Consider the following 25590-nt stretch of genomic DNA (forward strand, 5'->3'; position numbering starts at 1 on the left):
ACACTACAGCCTGACCAGTGCAGGATTTTTGAGGCCGATGCTGATGTCTCATAAAGTTTTTTCACTTTTCCTTCAAGCTGACACACCTGTCACATATATACGGGTGTGGAGAGATATTTTATCAGTTATTTGGATCCCATAAATGTGGTTAAAAGGGGAACTCTACACATCAAAGTGTGTTTACGGGTCTTGGGGAGTGCTACTGCATGTGTGAAAAAAAAAGCTGTTTAAAGCCTTTTGTGGCTCAAGAGGGAGCTGCACATCTTCTGATAAACTGATGTTGTTATATCTGCAGTAAGCTAACAGTTGATTTATCAATCTGGACAATTTCTCTAATAAGCACTGCTTAAAGAGCATTTACAGTTCATAAATGTTCAGCTAAACCACCATCACCTCCCTTGTGTCACTCCTTCACCCTGTGTGACCTTTCGAACAGTTTGGATCTACAGTCGTGTTCCTTGACCTTTGTTTTGTCAGGTCATGTTTTGTCACATGCACACCAGCGCTGTAAGCAGTCACACATTCACTTGCACAGACACACACAGCAACACGAGTGCACCAAAACAAAAGTGCAGACGTGTGCCCGTTTTCTCCGGTGACTCATTCTTTTTTCAGCTGGAGGTAACTTGTGGCTGCTTTCCCAAATAAAACAGAAACGTGCCCCCTCCGTCTCTCTGTCTGTAACACTCCAGCTCGACTCCTATATGTGTCCTCTATCGGCAGGAGACAGCTATCAAGTGTCCTCCGTCCGACACTTTTCGTCTCGGGGTCTCTGACTGCTTCAGACAGGCCTGTGCAGCTATACAACACACGCCGCACCGATGCATGACATGAACCGTAAAAAACGGTTAAAGTGTTGTCACTCCGCTCCCCTACCCCCACCTCACTCAGTGCCACCTTTCTCTCCCTCTCTCTCCCTCTCCACTCTCCACATAGCACAGTGAATAGGCCCCTCTGTGCTCTGGAAGATTTAACTTGGGTTCTGTCTGTCGCTAACAATCTCTCTCCCTCGGCGTCACTCTGAAATAGTGCAGCGGAGAAACCAGCGTCATATTAAATAAGGTTTTTGAGACCACAGCTCAGCTGCGCACACACCGTACAGGCTCTGAATGATAACAGAAGAGCGCAGTGGAAAGTGACTGTACATGGGCTGTAGGTACTGTAAATAACACAAGATTAGAAACTAACAATGCCAGCGTTCCTCTGATGCATTACAGTGCAGACAGGCCATCTGGGCTCATTTACCTCCATGTATAGATCAAATGGAGAATCCTGATTATGCAATCATGATTTCTTTTAATCCAGGCGAAGTTGAAAGCACTTATACTCTTCTGCAAGTATATCCTGCCATACTTTGACACAGCTTAATGTAATCTAACTCAGTCAAGAACAGCTTTAATCTTCTACCTCGCAGGAGATGGGGGCTCGGTGCCTTGCTCAAAGACACTTTAATAATGGTCTTGAAGGGAGGGGCGAGCCTTACTCATTCATTTCCCTGCCTAACTTTTCATAGCTGGTTGGAGGATTCACACTGGCAGCTGTCATGACGTCGTCACACTTCCTTAAAACCAGTTTGACATTTTGGGAAACACTCACTTGCTCGCTTTCTTCCGACAAGTTAGATGAGAATATCGAAACAGGTAGCCTGGCTGATAGGCTGGTGACAAAACCCACCTACCACCGTGTCTACAGCTCAAGTGTCAGAACAACAGGCTGCAATGTGCCAGCTAGAAGATATTTCAAATTTTTATACCAATATTTGTTGTTCAGATACTGATAAATCTAATGCTGCTATAGATTTTTGAAGTGTACATTTTGTAAATAATGTCAAATATTTGATTTCTGATGGTTAGCTTTTCTTATGCCGCATATCGTAATAATGAATTGATCCGACTTGTAAATAGCGTTCACGTCAACATCCAAGTCGCAATTACAACTGGGATTTTTCTGAAAGCTCCGATATATCAGAAGTGCCTGAAACCCAAACAAATACACATCAGCCAAAGACCGTCGTTCAACATAATTAAACCCCAAATTTAATGGATATGGTGTTATGATGATAATGCACAGTATTCCAACCCCTCACACGACCAGCGAGAATCTTTCCCATCTCTACCATCCATCTCATATGATGTGAACGCAGCATTAGCACAAAGACTGGAACCAACTGGTGAGTTTTACACTTTGGTAATTAGATTAAACAAATGGTTGTTATAATAACGTGTTAACTGGTGAGCCTCAGAGGTGCTGGTATGCAAGTACCTTTATCTTTATACAGAGCCAGGCTAGCTGTTTTCCCCTGCTTCCAGTCTTTATGCTAAGCTAAGCTATTTAGCCATGAGAGTGGTATGGATCTTCTCATCTAACTGCCAGCAAGAACACTAATGAGCATATTTCCCCAATTGTCAAACTATTCCTTTAGCCCTGAATCTACCTTTGTCCACATTTCCCTTTTACCATAGAGGGAAGAGATGATTAATTATTTGGTTATTCTGTCATTCTGCCATGAATCTCACACTGAGACTGTGATCAGCCTCCTCTGTAGGAAGTCAACACTTTCAACTGTTCACACTGCAGAGGGAGGGATGGGGTTAGGCGCTAGGTGTAATTTGGGACAAACCATGTGAAAACAATCGACAAGCAGCGAGCAAAGCAGTTGCTAAAAGCATGGAAAAGGATATAGATCAAATCAGACCCCGAGGGAGGGATGTGGTGATTCAGAGGCTTGTTTTTTTGTTTTTGTTTTTTTTCAGCAGTTTAGGGTTTTTGCATTGCACGTCCCGCATCGAGTTGTTGCATCTGAGCCTCAACAGCTAAACGGGCTGAAATAGGTCATCACCAAAAAAATAAATCAAGAGACCAATGAGACCAAAAATGCAACCCTCGCAACTCAAAGTGACAGTTGTTATTTGCGATGAGCGCTCCAGTTGGAGTTGTGGCTGCTGAGAAAGACCCATTTCCACTTTCCTTGTTATCTGCACAGAAAAAAAGCCACTGAAGCAAAGAAATAAACTGCTGATTTCCAGGGAAACACATACACACACGCACGCATGGTCAAACACAAAACACAGAGAAAAACACAAATCGCTGCCTCCACACGAGTGTCCACAGGCATTCAAATCTATTTGCTCCAATCATTTATCAATCCAGATCAACATAATGCACATCACAGACACATAGACCAGACAATAGGCCTGTGTCTTTGCGCTGTGAGCATGCCAATTGTGTGTGCAGTAATGGAACCATATGAGGGAAAGGAGTGGTTGCATTTAACTAGACTGCAGAAATCAGATAACTCCACTCAGCACATACTGAAGGCACTTAAGCATCAGACAGCGGAGTTGGAAGTGCATGTGCGTGTGTGTGTGTGTGTGTGTGTGTGTGAGAGAGGGAGGATGACGTGGACGTAAACGCTAGGAGACAAGATACATCTTCTGCGCCGCAGGTTCTGTGCAGACTGACATGATCACGTCCAATGAGGAGCTGAGTTTCTGCCACAAACTGAAAGACAGCGACCAGGGAACAAATGGTTTCCAGCATCCCTGTTGGCTAAATCCCACTTTACACTCTCCATTCTGCTCGCTCCGTCTCCCTCTTGGTCTTTTATATTGTCGCTTTGTCTTTATCTGTTCTTCTGCGGCCTCAATCTTTCTCTCCGCCTCTTCTAATTTATGTTACGCTGTCTTTCTCTCTCTCTCTCCCTCCCGCCACCTCTCATCTCTTTCCATCCTTCCTCTATTTGCCATCTTTCTTAAAGTACTTTAAATCTCATTACCGTATTCTATTTCTTTAATTAAACCCACTACCAGAAATAGAATTCTGTAGTCAATTTAAGGGTTTTAGTTGCAGGGTTTAGTTTCATTCATTAACACCCACACACACATATTACAGATGCACAGTACATGCAAGCACTGGAACCCCGTAAATCCTCTAAACACTGTAAACCAATGTGCGACACAGAAGTGATCTAAGAAAATATACCTTGTGAAGTTGTCTACATATTCTAAACTTTTTGTGCTTTGTACACTGAGTTTTCAAGAAGCAGCTGATTACAAACCAGACATCCAGTCATAAACCAACAGAGGATTTCCTCTAAACCGGACAAGCCTCTGACCTGCAGTCTAATAAAGTGTCCAGCCGGCAGTAGCAGGGCCGGGGCTGGAAGTGGAGCCGCTTGTTTAGCAGACCCACCCTGACCAGCACAAAGGGGGGTAACGCCCTCCTCCGCCACCAGCCAACCCAGACAGCACCCTGATTGGCCAGCTGGATGACCTTTGATCCCCGTTGTATTGTGGTCTCAGCTGCGCCAGCCCTCCCCCTTATGTGTGTGTGTGTGTGTGCGTGTGTGTGTGTGTGTGTGTGTGTGTGTGTGGACAACAAAGAACAGTCAAGTCCTAATGCAGCAATCAGAGCAGTGGAAGAGGGGAAATGGTCTAAGGGGAAATGGAGAGTGTGTGTGCTGTGTGTGGATGGGGGTGGTGCAATTATGTTCTAGTTGTGATGACTGAGTTGCAACAGTGATTAGCTATATCAGAGCCCATTTATATCCACCAGCCCCTTGGTCTACCTAGGCTTCATCTAGCCCCAGCTTTAAACCAAACATTGTCTTCCTTTAGCCTCAGCCCTAGACCACATGTACCCTTTCACAGGCCCTGGCTCCAGACCAAACCTAACCTTTGTCTGGGCTATCTAGGCCAAGCTTTGGACCAAACCTAGCCCCTTTAGCCCCAGCACCAGACCAAACATAGCCTTCCACTAGTCGCAGGTATGGAGTAAACCTAGCCTTCCTTTAGCCCCAGTCTCCACACCACATCTAGTCCCCTCTAGCCCTAGTATTAGCCCCACCCATACACTAAAGCTACACTACACACTGAAGCTAAAGCTAGCATTAATGTAGCTCATGCTCCAGACCAAACCTAACCATCCTGCAGGCTTTTCTCAGGCCGAAGTCAGTGCTTCACTGAGCCCGATCCTGGGTCAAACCTAGCCCAGGAGCTGTCTGTGCAGGTGGTCCAGGGCTTGTGGGCTGAGACATCCTGAGCCCTGCACCTACTCTCTTAATACACCCCATGTGACTCCCTCCCTCTCTCTCTCTCTCTGAGGCAGTAGGTCAGGGTAGACCCCCCCCCCCCCAACAGCATGACTGGCTGTCTGAGGAATGCCATGTCATGGAACAGATGGAGCTCCACGGACAATAGAGCCGCATGCATTTACTGGGCCTACATAGGAAGACATGTCCCAGGTGTGTAAGAGAGTGTGTGTGCGTTACAGCAGCAGCCTCTAAGTCACCTGAATGCCAAAATGTATGATTGGTGTGGGTGTGGGAGGGGTCACAGCAGGCTGCAGCACAAAGAATGGGGCCTGAACAAGTTTGAAAATGATGCAACGAAACCCAAAAAGACACAATTAACACACACACACACACACACACAGTGTGATGCAATGGAGAGAGACGGAGAGAGTCTGCAGACAGGTAGAAGTGTGGTGTTACATATTCAAACTCAAGGGCGCGTGTTTCCGTGGCCACGCTGTCCACGCAAAACCTATTAACTAATAATTACCCCGCAAACAATCAACGTGACTCTGCACAGCTCAATCGATATCGCATTATCACATTCCCACGCCAATAATGACGTAATAACGTACATTCCTGACAATGATCGGCGTCATAGGATCATAAGGAGCTATATTTCAATAGTAGGCCTGTAAAGTTACAGCTTCTTTTTGAAATGAATACGGCATCGTTGGGATATTCCTCGAAGATAATACTGAGACTATCTGCGTGCAAGTAGTTTTGAGTGGGAGCCGACCAGAGTCCCTCCACAATATACTTGTTTCTCTCTCGTTATGGATCAGGAATGTAAAACCGCTATCAAAGGCTGGAGCTGCCACATTTCATTCATTTCACACGCACACACACACATGGGCCCACTGGCGACCAGCGCTGCGCCCAAACATTCATAATGACCCCGTAACTCCACACACAAGGGCTCGGTGCGACTCTGCGTGGGTCGCGCACTTCTCGGTTGTGGATTAATTCGTGATAAAGACGTTGACCGGGTCTCCAGATAACCCTGGAAGTGTCAGTAAACAAGGATGCCAGATTGGACGGCAATCCGGCGAACTCACCCGAGAGAACGACGGATGATCGGCTCCCCGCTGCTCCTCCTCTGTGTAAATCCAGGACCCCGGCACGGAAATATATCACACACCAGAATAATGTGCAATTGGTAATTTCACAAAAATCTTCTTCATCCGCACTGTGAGAGCGATGTGTGGAGGCGATGTGTGGAGCCCGCAAATCAACCTGGTCGCTGCACACACACACACACACACACACACACACACACACAGAATAAAAAGGTCTAAAGGAGCGATTGAAGGGAGATTTCGGTGAAATTGGTGAATCTGTAGTAATCTCGGATGCTTTGGTTGTTGACTGTGCACTTACTGGGCTGCTTCCCCCGGCTCCACCCGCTAACCCAGCCTTCCCATTGCGCCCATTGGCACAGACGGCCGGACATGCAAATCCACTCTCCCCATTGATGTTTTCCAGAGAAAAAAAAAAAAGAAAAAGCAGGGTTCAGTTTCAGTCGCTCCACTGCGCCACCGTGCGGCGTCGTAGCCAATGTGATAACGGGTTCCTCCAACCATCCCAGCAGAGAGAAGCTGCAACACAAGGGAGCGGAGGAGGGGGGGGGGGGACAGGTGCCTTGCTCAAGGGCGCTCTGTCAGGTCCGATGCTCTGCATGGTGCCACTGGGGACCCTTATTTGACCATATACACTGATGACCCCCCACCCACATACAGTTACAAAAAAGGGGGAAAGTAGCGAAAGTTGAAATATCTTCATGTATATTTCAGTATATTCATTGAATAAAAACAGTGAAACTTACCTAAATAATGAACATTATACCTGCAGGAAGTTTGTGTAAAACAAGCAACTTGTATAAAATTGTGAATGGACTATTTCCTGCGGATGGCGATTATTTCTGTATATTTTAGGAACACAATTCTATGTCCATATTGTGATTTTCTTTTAATTTCACTATCATAAATGCATTTGAATAGTCGAAGCAGCCTGGCTTTATAATCAATAAATAAAGACATAAACTTCTAAACTAAAATAACCCTTATATTTAGTTGTCTTCTTCACAGAAATTAATTAAACGCATGTTTATGATATTTTATATGTATAAATCCTTAAATCAAATGGTGTGTGTGTGTGTGTGTGTGCAGAATTCGACACTCGCATCCATCTGCTGAAGAGGGAAACTTCCTCTGTGTTCACCATAAAACCTCAGTTTGAGACGTTTTGAGACTTGATGAATGAAATGAAAAATATTTGCACATTCAGACAGAATTCTGGACTTTTAAATGAGAAAGAGTGGATGTACTTCTAAAAAAAAATAATTAACTAGTCAATTGAACTTGACACAAATTATTATTCAAAGCAGAGTGCTATTTCTGTGTCTTAAAACATGTCTGGAGGGGATCTTAATGATATTTAAAATATTCAGAAAATGGTTGTTTTGGATTGTAGAATGTAAACTACTCTCAGGTTGCTGAAAACCTCAAATCCCCCCCCAAAAAATACAAATGCCATGGCTTCAGCGTCCAGAGTGGTAGCTACAGCCTTGCTGATGAATATTATAGCGATGCCATATGAGCTTAAAACTAATAAAAATGACATAAAAATGAAAAACAAGCAAACACAATATGGTAGCTATAACCAGTAAAGACCCCCAGGGACTCAGTAAACGGTAAAGTTCCAACATAATAAAGCCAGTTCAGCATATATAACAAACAATAAAAGCCCCTAATGTTCACACCGTGGCCCCTGTTTGACCTTAACTGCAACCTCACATTATTTTTCATTCAACAATTAAACCCTAGATTTTTCTCTGTACAAACATAAAAGTAATCACAAGCGTTCCCTCAGAATGTGTCTCCTGACGTGCACCATGTTTTAACTTCGTAAATGAACTGGCCCTGGTAGAAATCACCCCTCACCAGTCCCAGTGCTAGCCCTAATGAAAAGTCTTGAGAGTGGGGGCCAAAAAGAGCCGATTCTCCTCCAGTAAACTGAAGCCAGCTGCTGCTTACACGCAGAGAAACGCTCCAACTTTCCGTTGTGTGAAACTACAAGAGAAGAATGTGCCTTTTCTTCTCTCAGCATGTGCTGCAGTTATTAACCGTGGCCCATTCCCAAAACTCAGAAAAATAAACTGTGATTTTGATGTAGTGTATCTGAGCCAGCCTCAGCTCGGCAGCTGTACTGTACAGGATGTAAGAAAGCTCAGTGGAGGGACACTAACAGCAACTTTTTAATGGAGATACAGTAAAAGGCTGAATCTTTCTCCCTCAGGTTTTTACGATGTCAGTGAAAGCCTCACATATTAGCTCCTGTGGTGTGAACAGGAGTGTGTGAGCAGCCTGCAGACGGTCCTGTAGTGCTGTAATGGCTTGATTAAAGACAAAATAAGACGCCATTGCCATGAAACAGAAATAGTTCCTATCAATGCCACCATTAGCTCAAGTTGTGAACCAAAATGATAGCATCATGACGCTCAACGGTCAATAAAAGAACGGTGTAGGTCAAACGCGGCCTTCAGTCAGTGACATTTCCCAAAGAAGTCTAAAACTGAAGTGGAAAGATCAATAGAGAGTGAGGGACATCCTTGACTTACAGCCTCTTCTCTGCACCTGCCAGTGAAGCTCAATTTGTGATGCATGCAATTCTTTCCCATATTTTATTTCCTAAAAAAGAAAAACGATGCACAGCACACTGCCTTGTGGGTTACAGCGTTACATCTGTGTTTAAACATAAATATGGACTGACAGTAGTTCACATTATGGTATTTTATGTCAAATATACTTTATAATGCAAGGCCATTAACCACTTAGATTCCATTAGACTGTCTTCACTAATTCCTCCGATATTCTGCTCATCTAGGGCTGCCAGTCATCACTTTTAGGAGGCAGCTTTATTCGCCAACTCATCAGGCAGCATACAAAGTCCTTTTAACAAAAGAGAGCACTTGGCAGCATCAGCTCGGCAATGCAGGGCTTATTATGTGTCTTTAAGACACAAGATACCCATTCTCTTATATGGTGGACCTTGCTGTCAAGAGTGAGCAGGAGCCAGAATGAATTCATTTTACCCAGGCGAGCACAAAGGAAATACACATCTCGCCTTCTGAGAAACTGCATACAAAGCTGGCTTAAATGTACAGCAGCACTGTGTGGTGCGTTTGCTGTGACAGGGAGACGTAACCATTAGGCCAATATGATGAAACACACACACATAAACACTCAAAATGAATTAAATAATCCTCTCTGTCTCTCTTCAATTAACATACAGATTTAATCAGTAATATAACCATTTGGACTGTTATGACACATTCATCAAGTATTTATGTTTGTCCACACAGGAGAGTGAAAGCTGAGTCGAGCCTCGATGAGTCACCGGGTGACATGTTGGGGTGGGACGGCCCGGATCATTATACCCTCACACTGATGTCAGTGAACTGTAGCACTGAAAGGAGACAGGCATAGAAAGTCAAGCACATTCCTGGTCCTCATTAGAGCGCGTTGCCATAGTGAGTTACATAGTTAGGTTAAGTCTGATCCAGTGTCTCCACTTGTAGATTCAAGACTCCATCTTTTCCATCCCTTTATTTAGCAGCCCACTGTGAAAGAAGTCCCCGGCATGTTTAGGCAGTAACCTCGTCCCGGGGCGTCTAAGCACTGGCCTGTGCTGCCTGCTCCGCCCGCCTCCTCTGGTTGTAGGTGTTGTACACATCTAGGAACATGTCCCTGCAGGATATGCGTGCATTCAGTTTGGAGCAGATGAGGAAGGAGCCGGCCATCTTGCGGTGGAGGGAGTACGTCTCCTCGGGCGGAGGGGTGAGGCGGTGGCGGAGCATGACAGGGATGAGGTTCTGGATGCGCTGGGTGGTGCTCTGGGTGCTAAAGTCAAAGGGCTCCGCAGACGCAAAGGCTTCGCCGAGGATCATCACCGCCTCCACGTGGGCATCCGCGAAAGCCTGGTGGGGAGCACGGAGAGGCGTTACAATGGCTACCTGTGAGCAAGCTTTCTTTAAACAACTGATTTCAATACAGAAGCTGAAGTAGATCAGTATGCTGTGTGCTTACACAACTTTCAGCTGCATTTGAGTGTGTTCACTTTAAGGCAGCCTGAGGAAATGTTTACTAGAGATGCTATAACCTAAAGTACACATTTTATCTTATGTAGCTGTACTGTATACACACAACTCCATGGCATCAAATTAACAGTCTGTTTTTATGCATAACAAGTGGTTTCCTCCATTTTCTGGCAATTTCCCTCTATCCATAATCACATTTTATATAATATTAGGATAAAGATTTTAAGGATAAAGGCCAACACTGAACAACTACTACAGCACTCACTCAAAGATATCATTCCTGACATTTACAAAGGAAATAAAATGTGCTTGAAATCAATATCCATCAATTTCCATTTGTTTTACAGTCACTATCAAAAGCGAGTCAGTCATTGCTTCACCCTCAGCCTCTTGTGTCCCCCAAATGTCAGAGAAATCCATTCATGAATATTGAGACATGTTTTTATACAGTAGACAGGGCTGAAAACATGACCTCCTTAGCAAAGAAATAAAACAAAAATGTGGTAAGAGAAGAAGGAGGATCAGACACTATGACTGCAGGGAAAACGTATCAAGCACAGGGAGTGAGACTGAGGTAGGAAGAGACACAAATAAATGGAGAAGACAGAAGAGACAGAGGAGGATAAACACATCAAAAATAAATGAGCACAGCAGCGGAGACTGAAATACTTTACCTTGGCCTCGAAGCCTGTCAGGAATTTCAGGTCCTTCGATTTGGAAAGAACAGTGGCTCGATCACCCACAGAAGCTGCGTGCACCACCTGAGCACACACAGACACAAAGTGAAGATATGGATTCGGTAATCATGTTTATTTAAGGAGCTCCACTTTAAGATTCTGGCAGATTGAAGTAGCTGCAAGTTGGGGGAACGTGTGCACACGCATGTTATTGTGTATGATCGTTTTTCCTCGACTGTCGCAAAATTTAGCCAAAGACTCGAGTGCTTAATTATTCACAGAAATCTTGTTGCATAAATCATGTTGTGTTGTTCACTGGTGGGTGTCTTATAATTTTAGATTAATCAGACCTGTATGTAGTCATCTGTGAATGATTCTGGGTAGCTTCTGCACGCTCCGAAGTCCAACAGAACAACCTGCAGACAAGATAAGAGTGTTATGCATCTGCTGCATATGAAGTTTAAATATATATATCAACATGGCATCCCTTTTCTGTGTTAGACAATTCATTTACAACGTCTATACAAGACCCCCCCCCTCACCTTGTTGGTGTCTGAGTTGTAGAAGAAGTTTGCCCAGTTTGGATCCGTCTGCATGAACCTGAACTCAAACAGCTCCCTGAGACACAACTGGAGGATGTTGAAACAGATCTGCAGACGGGAGGAGAGGAGAGGTTGGTGTTTACTGCCATGCTGTTATTATCAATGTGATATTTTCATGCTATGGCTCTTGTTATGGTCTGGTACATAAAATCGATTTCATACATCTTATTCTATTCTGTGTGGCTTTCTCATGGTACTCAGGCACAGTGCCCTGCCACACACTCACCATATCTAAAGAAGCTGCCGTACTGTAGGTAATGCTCCAAGTGCATGAATCTCAACTGTTAAATGCTTAGTTTTTACAGTGACACACTATTACACATTATTTTTCACTGCTACTGCCCTCCTCACACTGTGAAACTGTTGAAGTCCTGCTGTAATTTGCCAGCAAGTAACTTGTTTCTACGGGAGTTAATGAGTATGTGTCATCTCAGTTCTGCACTTGTCACATTATGGTATACGCCATGAAAGTTAAAAACAAAGGGGTCTACATTATGCTTCCCAATCTGCTCTTTCTGCTTGTCATAGGGTTTCTAATTAGAGGTCCAGACTGTGATGGGCTAGATCTTTCAGCCACATAGTGTCCTGTGCAGCGTTCTCACCATGGCCCTTATGTCAAACTCCATGACCTTTCTTTCACTTTCCATAAATTTATAGATTCCAGCACTTTTATTACTTGAAAAATGTTCCTGGTTTCCTGGTGTAGAGAAAACAAACCTAACACCATAACAACATTTGGTAATGTCGGCTCATCAAGAGCACTCTGCTATTGTTGTGCAAAAATGATTTGTAAAATCTTCTGTAATACCTCCAATGCTCCTTTATCATTAACCAAATTCCCTGACTCTCCCTGTCTCCAGTGCCTCATTCACATTTCAATGACACTGAGGAAGTTCCATGACAAATGGGATCCACGTGCCTGTTGAGTCAACCCGTACCTGGTTCCTGGTCTCCTGGTCCAGGTCTATGCAGCGGTCTAGTGGGACTCCCTGCACCAGCTCCATGGCCAGCACCCTGCGGCCTGACAGCTCATCGATCACTTCAGGGACTTGGAAAAAGTCATCTCCCTCCAGCAGGGACCTGGAGGTCAGACACAAATAGTCAAAGAGACAAATAGACAAAAAACAACAACAAAGACCTCCCATTCATGAGGAGTGGTTTGTGTATTTGCAGAATATGTAGAATATATTACAGATAGTTAACAGTGACTAAATGACCTAATATAATGTGTCTGTATGAGAGTAAACTAAATGTACTACCTAGAAATTCAGCCTGGAGCCAACATGTCAAAGGAATAAAATGCTACTGCTACAAAACCACATATATACATTGCACAGAGACAAATGTTTAGTATCTAATTATAAAGTAACCACCCTGAAACTGCACAGCTAACCTGATGTGCTTTCTATCCTGTGCAGTTAAATGGTGTGTGACGGCTCACCAGCGGGCCTCATCGTAGGAGGCTCTATGGTTCAATACACCACATAAACCTACCTGAACTTCTTGGCACACTCTGCCTCCCTCTTGTAGTCACACTCCCATGCGAGCTCCCTCTGAAGAACCTCTAAGCTGCTGTCCGCAAACAGACCTGTGGAAAAATAAACAGCACAAAACTCAGCAGGGAAAACTAAAGAATGCGTGACACGACACAACTGTCACCTTTAAACAGAACGACGCAGTTTCAGCAAATGAGCAAAGAGTGAAAACAATTCTCATGGAGTATGTGAGATGTGGGATAAATAGTTTAATGTGTTTGACTGAAGCATTTAGGATTGGGCATAACAAGGAAACAAGATACATCTCTATAAATGATGCAGATGTTCTCATTGTCACTTGGTAACAATTGTTTTCACCTAGTTTTGACCTGCAACTATAGCACCACCCCATGGTCTAAAGTGTAATAGTGAAAATGCTGGAATGAATGAACCTCCAATAGAAACGACAGTAGATATATGCCTAAAACTAAATACTGATGTAGGTGTTACCTTCTGGCAGGACCACGCTCATTTTCAGAACTGACATCAGGTTGTTTATGTCACTGTGGATGCTCTCTGCCACTCCGGGGTACTGGGAGGAATACAGGAATAACAGACGAAATCAGTGCAGACAGAGAAAGACAGAGGTTGTGAGGGAGGCAGAAATAGAGTGTGTGTGAATACCTGGATCTTCATGGCGATCTCTCTACCGTCTTTTAACACCCCGTGATGCACCTGGCCGATGGAGGCTGCGGCGAACGGCTTGTCTTCGAAGGACGACAGCTTCTCTCGCCAGCCTGGTCCCAGTTCCTCCTCCAGAGCTTTCTACACGGCCAGACCCACACAAAAAAAGGTTCTAAGCTAAGCCTTAAAATCACACATCTGACTTGTAAAGCTGCACTTGTGAACTGCCAGAATAATGACTGAAACACACTTGGTCAAACCATCTTTTATGCAATCTCATTTTGTCCGAAACAAACGCTGCAGCACTTTCCTTTGAGGTTTTTGACACATTTACTGCTAGTCCGCTAGATGACCAAGGAGGGTCAGTTCATGCTTACATTCATCTGCCAGGTAGGCATGAAGTCTGCGCTCTGCCGGACCCTCTCAAAGATCTTCTGCAGCTGGGGGTTGATGAAGGTGTTGTCTGAAGAAGAAATGATGAGAAGCTGTCAGAAAAAAAACAAACATTTTCACCGCCATGAGAGGAACACAGTTTTGGCAGCGATGCCGCAGCTACAGTGCGTACCTTGAATGCTGAGCATCTGTCCTATCTTGAGTGCAGCCCCGCGGACCTTGCACAGTGTGTTGACTATTCTCTCAGCATTGGCCTCTGACAGGAGAGGAGAGTCTAACAGGGCACTCATGTCTACAAAACAGACAACAGACAGCACACACACACACATTAAAGCCTCTCTTTAAGTTCTTGTTAACAGGTTTGATTTAATGCCTGTACGGTGCCTGGCAGGTGCTGAAACTTCTCCAGGGCCGACCAGCTGTCCACTGGATCTGCTGAGTGTGCGCTGGACCAAAAGCTATTTTACGGGATGGGAGGGAGAGAACAGCAGAGGACAGGAGAGGAGCGAGAAGCGAGAAGAGAATATCTTTACCTCCTTTTTGTTTGCCTCCAAATGACTGTTTTGCAGCTTCTGCAATGGCACCAATCCCGAGTCCTACAGCCAGTCCTGCAGCAGTGAGACAGAGTCGACAGGGACACAAGTGATTTTAAATTCATGGCCACTTAACAGATGCTTGAGGGAAGTGTTAATGTGACACAGCTGCTGCTGCTAGTTGAAGAGTGAAATCATATTTCATGTCTGGTTTTTGCATTTATTAGGGATTTGTTTAAAGGTTGTATAATGAAGTGTACGCTTGTTGTCTCTTTATGCTACACACACACACCATAAACAAAAAGCAAAACATAACTAAAAAACATTTAACTATCTAATTTAAAAGTCTCACAGCCTGGGGAGAGAAGCTGCTCTGGAGCCTGGTGGTATGTTCGGGGGTTTTAGTCAGCGGCTGCAGAGCCCTCCTGTATTATGTTTCTAGTCCGGATGCTTTCTATTGCTCCTCTGTACGAGTTGACGAGATCTTGGAACAGGAGTTTTTCCTTAAGAAGTACTGAGCTTTCTTAACCAGGGTGGAGATGTGACATGACTGACTGGTTCTTTGTGAATGCAAAACAATTTCTTGAAAGGATATACAGTATATTTAAACTTCATATTATTCATTTTTAGCTATGAAGCACTGATAATGCTGGAACATGTCAAATTAAATACTCAATTTTTACAGCAACACTGAACATCCCAGCTTACTACAAGGGTGTTCATACATATGCATACAGCTACACTGTATGTGTGTAATTACTGCTCTCTGTGCTCTGTATTCCTGCAAGCTTGTGTGTTTCATAAGCTGAACAACTTATTGTACGTGGTCTTATTTCTCGTGCTGTGCTTGGAGCCACGTGACAACCTGGGGTGGAACGAGAAGAATTCTCTCTTGGACAACAACGTACGACCATTGTGTCTTGCCAAAAATGACATGCACAAAAACAGAAAACTCGTGAATAAATATATAGTTCTTACCTCCAAAATTAACCAGCCGGCTGATTCTTGTGGCAGGCACCTTCCGCTCTCTGGCACGGTCACTCAGCTGAGGGAAGACGTACCAGATAATAAAAATAATTAATACATTTATTTTACCAAAATATTTACTCTACAGATATTTATCAAAGCTATGTAACCTTGAATTACATCACAATGGCCAACATACTGTATATGACACACATTACATAACATGAGTCTACTCAAAATATGGTCCTAGAACTTGTCTGTGGTTCCTCTCCTGCACTATGAATATATAACTACTGTATATTTACTCAACATGTGTGTATAAGAGAAAACATGGTCTATCTTATCCTATACCTATATTTATTCTGTTCTATTGCTCAATGAGAGCCTGTGACAACTAATTCTGGCTATGTAAAATTACTTAAATCAAAGTTAGTCTGCAGATCAAGACCTTCGACCAACCTTCTGTCTGACAGGTTTGACCAGGGCCTGCTTGGCCTCCCTGGCTTTCTTGATGTCCTCTGGTGTGAGTCTGGCCACAACCGTGTCGTGGACAGACCTGGTCTGGCAGTAGTACCAGTGGGGGCCATGGGTCGTGTGAAGGAAGCGAGCGCTCTGTCCCGGCCAGCCTGACCCTGCAGGAGCTACCCCTGGGGGAGGAGGAACTCCTAGGGCAGGGATAGGAGAGGGCGATGTTTTATTGAATACATAATTATGTGACACTTGAAGTCCCATCACATTGACCTGTGTGCCTGGCTTGTTCACACATGAGGGAAAAAAACAAACCAAATATATGAAAAATAAAAAAACATATGACATTGTTCTGGAAGCAATCATTGAGGTAAAATTTCACAAAATATTCAAAACAATCTTTTGTATAACTGCAACACTGGAAAAGGACCTATGACATTAAAATATTCTTAGTAGTATGTCACCATTGACAGTACCTGTTGGCATCTCTGCTGCAGCTCCAGCTTCTGTCTGGCTCTGCTCTGGGGCATTAGGGGGGAACTCGGACCCCACAGCCCATTTGGCTGCTTCATCAGGGTCCATATTCTCCCAACCCTCCGCATCCGGAAACACATCCTCCTTTATTGACTGTTGCTACAGACACAGGACAAGTAATGTAGGCAAATAATTACTATATGTACATAAAACATATAACATCTATTAATCTTCTAATTAATCATTTTGTGTGCAGATAAAGTCAAATGCCCATGTAACAGATTCAAGGTCTATGCAGGAATCCTTACCGCATTGCTGCCGCCCATAAAGTTGCCCACCAGTCCTTCCACCACATCCTGGGCAACTTTGACCCCTGCTCCCATAGAGGAGTTGCAGGCCATTAAGCAGAGCTGTTCTCCCTGGGTGGTGACCAGGGCAGACCCCACTTTGCCTGCCCCACGCAGCACCTGCAGGACTTCTGATAGCATCACTTCATACAGAGAGGTGGAGAGAGAGAGACGAGGGAGTCGAGTTACATGATATAAGATGGTACGAGAGGGACAGTAAAGGAAAATGTTAAAAGTACACATAGTACCAGACACACCCACCACACTCTTTAACCAAAATGAGCAACTGTTCGCAAGATAATACACCTATGAAGATATTGTAACGTGACAGATCAATATAAAGACCCAAAAATAAAATACAAATACATAATTGTATGATGTTGTTCACCCTGCTAGCTGGTTTAACCTTGGGTGCGACTGGCTGCCCATGTTTCAAGACATGCTAACGTGTCATGAACACGTGTCGCTTTCAGTAACGATACAACTGTGACCTGCAGTCTTGTAAATACCACACATTTTCAGATTACAGATAACATCAATTACACACTATCGGCTACGTTAATTAGCTGATTAGCTAGCTGCTGTTTCATAGTCAGTGTTAACCATGTTGTGTAACGTCAGCCGCTTATGACTGAAGATTGAAATCACTAGCTTTACTCTACATCCAAACACTTACTCCACATGAAAAATACTTTATTGAATGACACATTCTACAAATCAAATGACTCACTTTTCCTCAAGGTGCGTTTTCCAGGGTTTTCTCGGTGACTGTCCTCCTCCACCACTGTCCGTCTTGTCTGTTTTGCAACGCTTCAACACCCGGAAGTTCAAATTTGACTGACTTCACCGAGCACCAACCACAGTCCGGATTTTGATAAGTAGGCGGAACCCATAGTGCCAAGGGAGGAGGGGTGTATTCCTTTAACCTATAGCAGTGCAGCACACTAGATGATGGACGTCTAAAGGGGGACTCTTGGTCCAATTACATTCAACATAAGGCGGGCCTAAAATGGAACAACGTCTAATGAGAGTTGAGGGGGTGTTATCATTTTGGAGGATGCCGGAACGCACGTGCAGCAAGGTACAGTTACCAAACAACAGAGGACAAGTACTGTACAGATGTTTTTTTACGTGGTAATATATAATTACACATTTGTTGTTTTCTGCTGTTTCTTTTAGGCCACCCTCTGCTATAAAATGTAGACTTTACTTTCTAAAAAATCTACAGCATTTGTGTATGAACGAGAAGAAAAGGAATGCAAAGAAAAGTCAAGGAAACATTTTTGTCCAGCGTGTTCAAAGGAGCCGCCACGAGAGCTCATAACACTGTCATTGCCTGGAAGGCTCTAAGTTTTGATATTTTGTATACGCTAGAAGTGTTTGTCTCACAATACAATTTAAGATTAAATAATTTAATTCATGATGACTTTTTATATTACAGAAATGTCTGTTAAACAAAACGTAATCACTTCACAATGATTATTTAACTAAAATTGTCAATAATGCACTCTAAACAATAGACAATAATTAATTGTCAAATCCCAGCATATTTTATATTATTTACTTATTTATTTATTTACTTGGAATAATTTATTTGGGCAAAAGACTTTCTAAAATGATAACGTTATGTTTTGCAGAGTATTTGCATGATACTATAGATTAAACAGAGAAAAGTAGACATTGATGGTAACGTGTAATGAATGGCAGTACGTTCTACATTAGAGAAATGCTGTTCGCATACGGATGGACACATGCACACACAATGCTATAGTGTCTTGCCCTCTGCTGGTCTGAGAAGATGCTGCTCTAAGATTTTGCTTTGTGCAGCCTGCATCTGAAATGCAAACATGCAAAACATGCTGACTACTGTGACACGCACATACGGTATTTCTCCACCACTACCAATCCAAAGATAAGTTTAAATGTGTACTATAGGTATATGTAAAGTGTAAAGATACTAGTGAAAAACAGCTGATGCTAAGTGTTTCATTTCCAACACACAGGCACCTACAGGTTTTGGAAGATAAGATGAAACTTTAATGATCCCTGTTGGCAAACTGGGTCATTGCAGCAAATAGAAATAGTGTGTAGAAAATGGAATATTGGATTGAAACAAGAGTATAAAATTGGCACAACATGGTTAATATCAACAGCGGAACAGAATAAGGGATATTACAGGAGGATTTTCACTTGGGTAAAAGAAAAAATGAGAGATGAAATGTTGGGTAAATAATATTATATAATAAAGAACGGCTCAAAGCGTCATGAGATAACGAAACTAAACTGAATTGAAATTATGACAAAATGTTTATTATCTGGCCAAAAATATGGAAAATATGCTATGCGAAATAATGTTGATGAAATTATATGAATACATAAATATGTAAGACATGGATGGAGAGTGCATACCATGTACTGTGTAGATGTGGTTTACAGGATGGATTTTCCCACCTGTCTTTGACACAGTGACCTTTTCATGTTGCGATTTTACAGTGCGGTCCTGTGTTGTGAGTGTGTGCGTGTGTGTGTGGGGGGGGGGGGGGGCGGGGGGCGGGGGGCAGTAGAGGGAGGGAGCTGTGCAGACGCCATATATGGGCACACCACCGACTCTGCATTGCTATTGGCTGTGGGCCTTATGCAGCTGCTTGTCAACAAGATGGCCTTCCTCCTTCTGCCGTTTTGACACTGATTATTTTGGTATCCCCGAGAACATACCGTAAAAGCTTGTGTCACTTCTAAATAGATAGTAGGAGAGCGACTGCTCAGAGTCCTAACAAGGCGTACAGTCAGCTAGACTTTGTCCAGACAACTGACAGGCACACGAGCCTCGATAGCAGCCATCACTAGACAAGGCTGATAACAGAAAGTCGCTGCTGGCTAATGTCGACGTTAGCCAGCGAGTGAGCTAGCTTAGCTACGTGGACACGGATAGTTAACTCGTGTCACCTGCATTTCACCAGACAAACTGGTTTGGTTAGGGCGAAATACAGCGAGGAAACACTTGTCATCGACAGTTCGCAAGCCAAGGAGGTTGTCTGTGGAGATTAACGCTGCTAAGGTACGTTGCAGCAAATATAACGTTGAGGTTGTTGTTTTTTTTTATCTTGTTAGCTTGCTAGCAAGCGCTGTCATGTTATTATGCAGGTAAGTTGTGCTATCCAGTTAGCAAGCTCGGTAGCTAATGACGGGTCTATTTACTATGTGCAACTATCCATTAATAAATTAGATAAAGTATTAAAGTTACCAAAAGCGTAGTTGGTTTGGGCCTAGATAGTGTTAAATGTTAATTGACCTAAAAACATACTAGGTCCTACTTGACCAGTAAGGCGCAGGTAATTTTGCTACGACGTTAAGCTAACTGTTTGCTAGTTGGGTAACCAGCCAGTGGTTGGTCAAAGACGTTCAATCAGACGTTCAAAGGTGATTGCCGCGATTTAAATGAACAATCAGATTAAAATGTTCGTTGTTATTTATTGTAATTTATGGTGTTTGTGACACCACACTTGTTGGTTGCCACTGGAGAAGTTGGCATCATCTCGGATTTTTGTTTTGAAGAGGTATAAGGTTATCTAAAACAGAGCCAGGAAAAGTACTGGTTAAGCGATATACAGGCCTAAGTTTTCGGCCAAGAAATTTCGGTCATATATTGAATGACGCTTATCATAATATTGAGTGTTTTGATATTGCATACGCGAATAAACTAATTGACGTGTGTACAAATGGATAAGCTGAGATAAACAAGTCGAGAATCTGGTTTTGGGACACTAGGATACTAAAATCTAGCGTTTCTTTTGCTATAAGATTATCAATTTAGTTAGGTTTGGAGTAGCCCGCCTGACAGAGTACTGGCTGATGTGATATTGTGAGACAATGCATGATTTGCCCTCTTCCTTACAGGTGTTCAAGTATGATAACACTGTGTTGACACAGTGGCCTTTGTGATTCTAGTATCAAAGCTTGCATCAAAGTCTAACTTGAGACGATGTTGAAGCACAAACGTGTAGATGCTCACTCACACAAACGCAGAGAGCCCTGCATGGCCAGTCAGCGACTCTCACTAGGTGTCCTGACAGAGAGGCTGCTCTCTATGTAGTAATGTTCCTAAGCAGGCTGCTGGAGTGATGCACTCAGCTCTATTGTTCTGTTGACAATTTGCAGCAAAGCTGGACTGCTGGCTGCGCTCTTCTGTTGCATTGTCTCCACAGGCACACACGCAGAGAGGGAGATTGAGCTAAGACTTTTTGGCATGCTTCGGTATTATCATTCGTCAGCATTTGGCCGGCTGTCTGAAATGCTGTGAAAAAGAGTGCGGGAGAGCTGGAGGATATTATGAGGCTGACCTTTTTTGCATGGGTAGCCTTAGAGCTGATAGGTTTCAGGGAAAACAACGAAAACTTTTTAGTCACAGGATTCAAAATTGGTGCTCCATTTGCTATTCCAACCTGTTAAATCTTAAATTAGCATTTAATGGGGAATACTATGTGTTTTGAGCTGCGCGCACCTAACATAGTGAAACCATTATCTTGATGAGAGTACATGCCAAACTGCTCTTGATTTGTATAGGGAAATGACCCGGTCCAGCAGAACTGCAGTTTTAATGTAATGGGACAAACATGTCAATCTCCACTATGCAAACAGCAGGATAGTAATTTGTGAACAGATCAGTACCTTGTTAACGTTTGTGTATATGTTGTGTGCAGCTGTGTAGTGAGTATTGTGTGGATTTCCACATTTTGACTGCAGCAGTAATCCACAGGCATTTGACGCTTGACACAACAGTGGGTAATCCATTCGTGTACATAGAAATTTTTCATAGCGTTAGAAAAACTTAATCCGAATCTTCCAGACAGAGGAAGAATCATGTACTCTGTATTATTGACATAATGTATGTTGGTTAAATAGCAGAACTGCTGTGTCTGGTCCACTTAACACTGCTCTTCTTTCATTTTAGACAAACCTGTAGCATGACTTGGCCTATTTAGTATAGCGCCAGTAGCACCATCACTGCACACCGTGGTACAGTAGCTAGTGTCGTCCAGGTTGACATGTCCTACCTGCTGCCTACATTTAGAACTGCAGTTCTGTATGTGTGGAAATAGTTAGTGTTAAGTTATACATGCAGAAAATAAGCATTCTCTTTTGACAGTTAATCTGTCAGACAGCTTGGGTACCTAACGATGCAGACCCTGGGACTAGAGTGTGGCTGTGGTGTTGCTGGCTGCCACTGTGCTTGGACAGGATTTAAAGGATTAGGTTGATGCAGAAATCTTAAAACCAAACCCAAGCCTTGATTTGCAGGAACTGTTTGAAATGAAGAGGAAAAAAGTAAAAGTAGCTCAGTACTAACTTAAACCAACTGTTGGGGAGTAATGTGGAGTACTGAAAACTGATTGAGAGATGACTCTCCCACTGTGTATATTAAGTCTCTCAGAAAGACATCTTTTACAGACATCTGTCCAGTGGTTTGTTGAATAATCCCATAATTTCCAAATAAAGATCAACGCTAAACACATTGATTTAATTGGCATTTAAGGGCACATTGTGCCCAAAAGCTGAGCTTTTGGAAGATGCTGTCCAGAGTGGATAAGATGAGAAAATACTGGTGTGTAATGTGGACAGAGAAAACAACGTTTTCCTACAACAATGATAGATCCCTGAACAGAAAAGCTTGGGTGCTGTGTAGCAGTAATATTAAGACGGAAACATTCTGTTGGCATTAAATCTCTGCGATCACATTTGTTGAATACCAGTTAATCCAACTACACAATGGAAGTGTTGTTGTTGATCTTTATATATGTTTATGTAGTCCGATGACAGCTCGAGCATTAAATAGTGATTTGGTCGACAGTGCAGCCGCCGAGGAATTGCTGTTCTCCGTGGTGGAGTTTATGAATCACCATCATTTGATAATAGAAACTTAAAACTGTGCAATGACAACAGTTAAATTGTGTGTTAGGCTTCGTTGAAACACCATATATATACTCATAGAGAGCAGGTGAGGTGAGAGAATGCAGTCTTAACCTGCTGAGACCAACAGGAGTAACCTGTCTGTGAGTGACCCACTCCTTGTCAGTACAGTTTTGTTGTTTGCCAACCAACAGAGGAGGAAGTAGAGTTTTTTCGTCATTTTTTAAATTTCAGATTTATCTGCTCTACTGTGGACATGGCCTCTCTCCCAACCACCATACAGTCACAGGAAAGTGAGAGCTAATAATTCTGGTCTGTAGTTTGATAATGTGGCTCATGTTCAATGTGTGTGTGACTTTGAACAGGAGCGCTGCAGTGGGCGGACCGTCTCTATTCTGGCCCTTCTTATAATACCATCCAATCTGTTATGAGAGATGGATTGTGTGATGCAGTGAGAGGGAGGGGAAGCTGATGGAAAGGATGTAGAGAATAAAAGTGGTTAAAGAGAGAGAGTCATAAAGGATCACAGAGAGAAAGGGCAGTAAATAAAGGTTCGCTAGCTTTTTTTTTTTTTTCTTCTCACAACGGTATAATCTGCCTGCTCTTAGCTGAGTTGTTGCTGTGTGATTATAGAGGAAGCATTTGAATTGGTTCACCACACTGTGTGGGCGGTGTTTGCTTTTTGCACCTCTCTGAGCCATTCCATTAGTCCAAATGTACAAAGCACCACCCATTCAGTGTGTTGGACAGAGAAGCACAACAATGACCTGTTTTAAAGCCTGTGGATTGAAGGAGTCCGGTGGCTAAAATGGAAAGCAAGCTACTGTGTCTCAAAACTCAGAGAAACCAATCTTAGACATATTGACCTTTTGCAAAATAAGATATTTGATCAACTTTGTGTTGTGCAACAAGAGTCCAGTAAAAGACACCCTGTGTGAACTTATTGGCGTTACTCCTAGCTATGACTCCTGGGAATGTTTGAATTAGTACGATTGCTGTTGAGGCCAGCTTTACTTTAGACTTTTTCATTTTAGGCAATTACTATTTTGTTGTACATCAAACTGAGCCAGTCCTTATGTTGGTTACCTATCAATAATGCATACACCTTTTGTCAAGTTGCTGTCACACCCCAACATGTACCAGGCAATCTGTAAATTTAACACTATTAACGAGAAGATACATGGAAATGTTTTTTATGAAATTCTCACTGGAGCTGACTGTATGCAGGACCTATAGAGGTGGGGAGTGACATTACACAGAAAGAGAGATGGGACTGAATTGTTTGTTGTCATTTATAGTGTATAATGAAAGTAAAAGGCTTCTTTTTGTTGTGCATCGCTACAAGGCCTATTTTGCTCAATATACATGTAGGTTTTCATCTACCAGTCTTCTTGGCTGGTGAGTCAAAAAGGTAATTTCAGACACTGGGTTAAAGAAATTAAGATCACTACTGAGTGCTCACCTTTTATCATGTGATCTGTGTCCTCAGGTTGTTGTGCTTGTCAACACATGGTCTGACACTGTATTAGGGATGGGAATTGATAAGATTTTATTGATACCAATGCCATATCGGTCCTTCTTGTTGCAAGCATGGATCCTTGGTTGCAAGTTTCCTGCAGCGTAGACGCATGAGCTTGATGTTATTGTTTTGCATAGCGCAACTGTCAGAAAAACATCGATAAAAGGAACTGATGAGCTCGGAGGCATACAATTCTGATGGATTGGACAATTTGGAACTGGTTCTCAATTCCCATCCCTACTCTGTATAGTGCCAACAAGAGAATTAAACATAACTTACATTGAACTATTTGAAGGCTGGAGTGGCTGGTCAATTCCTGTTGTGGTTACACTTTCTATTATCAGGATATTAGCTGGTGAGTGAGGATTTAAGTATCTGACATTATTCATACCAGCATTGTATTTTAGTATAGTCAGTGATGTCTTTTTTGGCTTTTGTCTGGACCAGCAGAACTATAATATTGAGCGCAATACTTAGTAACTTAGCAATACAATACTACTTCTTCAGTGAGAAATTGCACTGTCTAGAGTTGTTAATATGACCTGTCCAGTTGACTACAGTTTAAACATGTAAAGCCTGCAGTGGAGGCCTTCAGATCAGCAGTGAGCCAAACATTTTGCTCCATTGCCATTTGTTCCTCTCCTTAAGCATGCCGGCACGTTCCTGGCAGCCTCTACAGCTGGCATAGCTGCAGAAGCAAAGCGCGCTGGGTGGACTAAAGGCTTTCCCCCCTAGCCTGTAGCATAGGCTCTTTGGCAGGGAGAAAGGGGTGAGGACAGCTACAGCAGTTTCACTACTACCCCACCCCCTCCTGCTGTTTGCTAAAAATAGGTCTAGCATATGCCTGCATGCTCCTCCCTGTGTTGCCTCCTATTAAGCAAGTCCTCTTTGAAGCACTGAGATACAGGAGAGGAGCAGAGGGAGAGAGAGGAGAGTCCATTTAGAGCTTTTGTGTTCCATCTTTCATCCTTTTCATCTACAGGCCGCAGACACCAAACCTGAAATGGAATCCCTTTAATTTGATTCAGAGGCTCCAAAGCGGGGGAGATGATCTTAGTACACAGTAGAAAACGTAATTGCTAATTGAGTTTGGCCAAAGTAGGAGGCAGGCCAGTTGTGATTTGCTCAGTTAGTAGTATTATGATAGTTCTGTTCTCTCCAGTCTAGTGGCTGGCCTGCTGGTGAACAATGTGCACACCCTGTCTGAATTGTACCTCGAGGCAACTGTTCAATATAGCCTCAATTGGTCATTGATTATCTGAATTGATCCCGGCACTGACCAGCATTGTTGCTCTAGAGATATGAACTCTGTTTTTAGTAACTGAGCTGTTTTATGACTGTGCTGTTTCTCTTTTCTCATTCCTCCGTCCCCGCCT

General features: G+C 43.1%; 2 protein-coding genes across 3 annotated transcripts in view; both read right to left on the reverse strand.

Annotated features, from left to right (window-relative positions):
• Positions 1–6155, reverse strand: part of numbl (NUMB like endocytic adaptor protein) — a 50769-nt gene extending 44614 nt beyond the window's left edge. The window contains exon 1 of the mRNA XM_070906147.1: positions 6130–6155. The gene's annotated coding sequence lies outside the window, so the exon portion shown is untranslated. The remainder of the gene's footprint in view (positions 1–6129) is intronic.
• A 2584-nt stretch (positions 6156–8739) lies between these two features.
• coq8b (coenzyme Q8B) lies at positions 8740–17595 on the reverse strand. 2 transcript variants are annotated; one of them, XM_070905411.1, is made up of 16 exons: positions 17519–17595; positions 16753–16931; positions 16444–16600; positions 15959–16164; positions 15512–15578; positions 14534–14608; positions 14173–14292; positions 13985–14070; positions 13608–13748; positions 13434–13515; positions 12943–13036; positions 12387–12528; positions 11389–11496; positions 11197–11262; positions 10844–10930; positions 8740–10049 (listed from the first exon to the last, which is right to left on the reverse strand). In XM_070905411.1, coding segments are annotated over exons 1-16 (1917 nt in total). In that variant the 5' UTR covers positions 17520–17595; the 3' UTR covers positions 8740–9743. The 2 variants fall into 2 exon arrangements, with proteins under 2 accessions (XP_070761512.1, XP_070761511.1); XM_070905410.1 differs by having other exon boundaries at positions 16750–16931.
• Positions 17596–25590: the final 7995 nt, after the last annotated feature.

The sequence above is a fragment of the Enoplosus armatus genome, chromosome 5 (genome assembly GCF_043641665.1).
Source record: "Enoplosus armatus isolate fEnoArm2 chromosome 5, fEnoArm2.hap1, whole genome shotgun sequence".
Taxonomy (NCBI): Eukaryota; Metazoa; Chordata; class Actinopteri; order Centrarchiformes; family Enoplosidae; genus Enoplosus; species Enoplosus armatus.

What these genes read in the sequence shown, in the direction of transcription:
- coq8b (XM_070905410.1), bottom strand. An exon ending in CCGGCTGGTTAATTTTGGAG is followed by an intron (nt 14,609 to 15,511) that starts GTAAGAACTATA and finishes TCACTGCTGCAG; the next exon opens with GACTGGCTGTAGGACTCGGG. An exon ending in ACAGATGCTCAGCATTCAAG is followed by an intron (nt 14,071 to 14,172) that starts GTACGCACTGTA and finishes TTTCTTCTTCAG; the next exon opens with ACAACACCTTCATCAACCCC.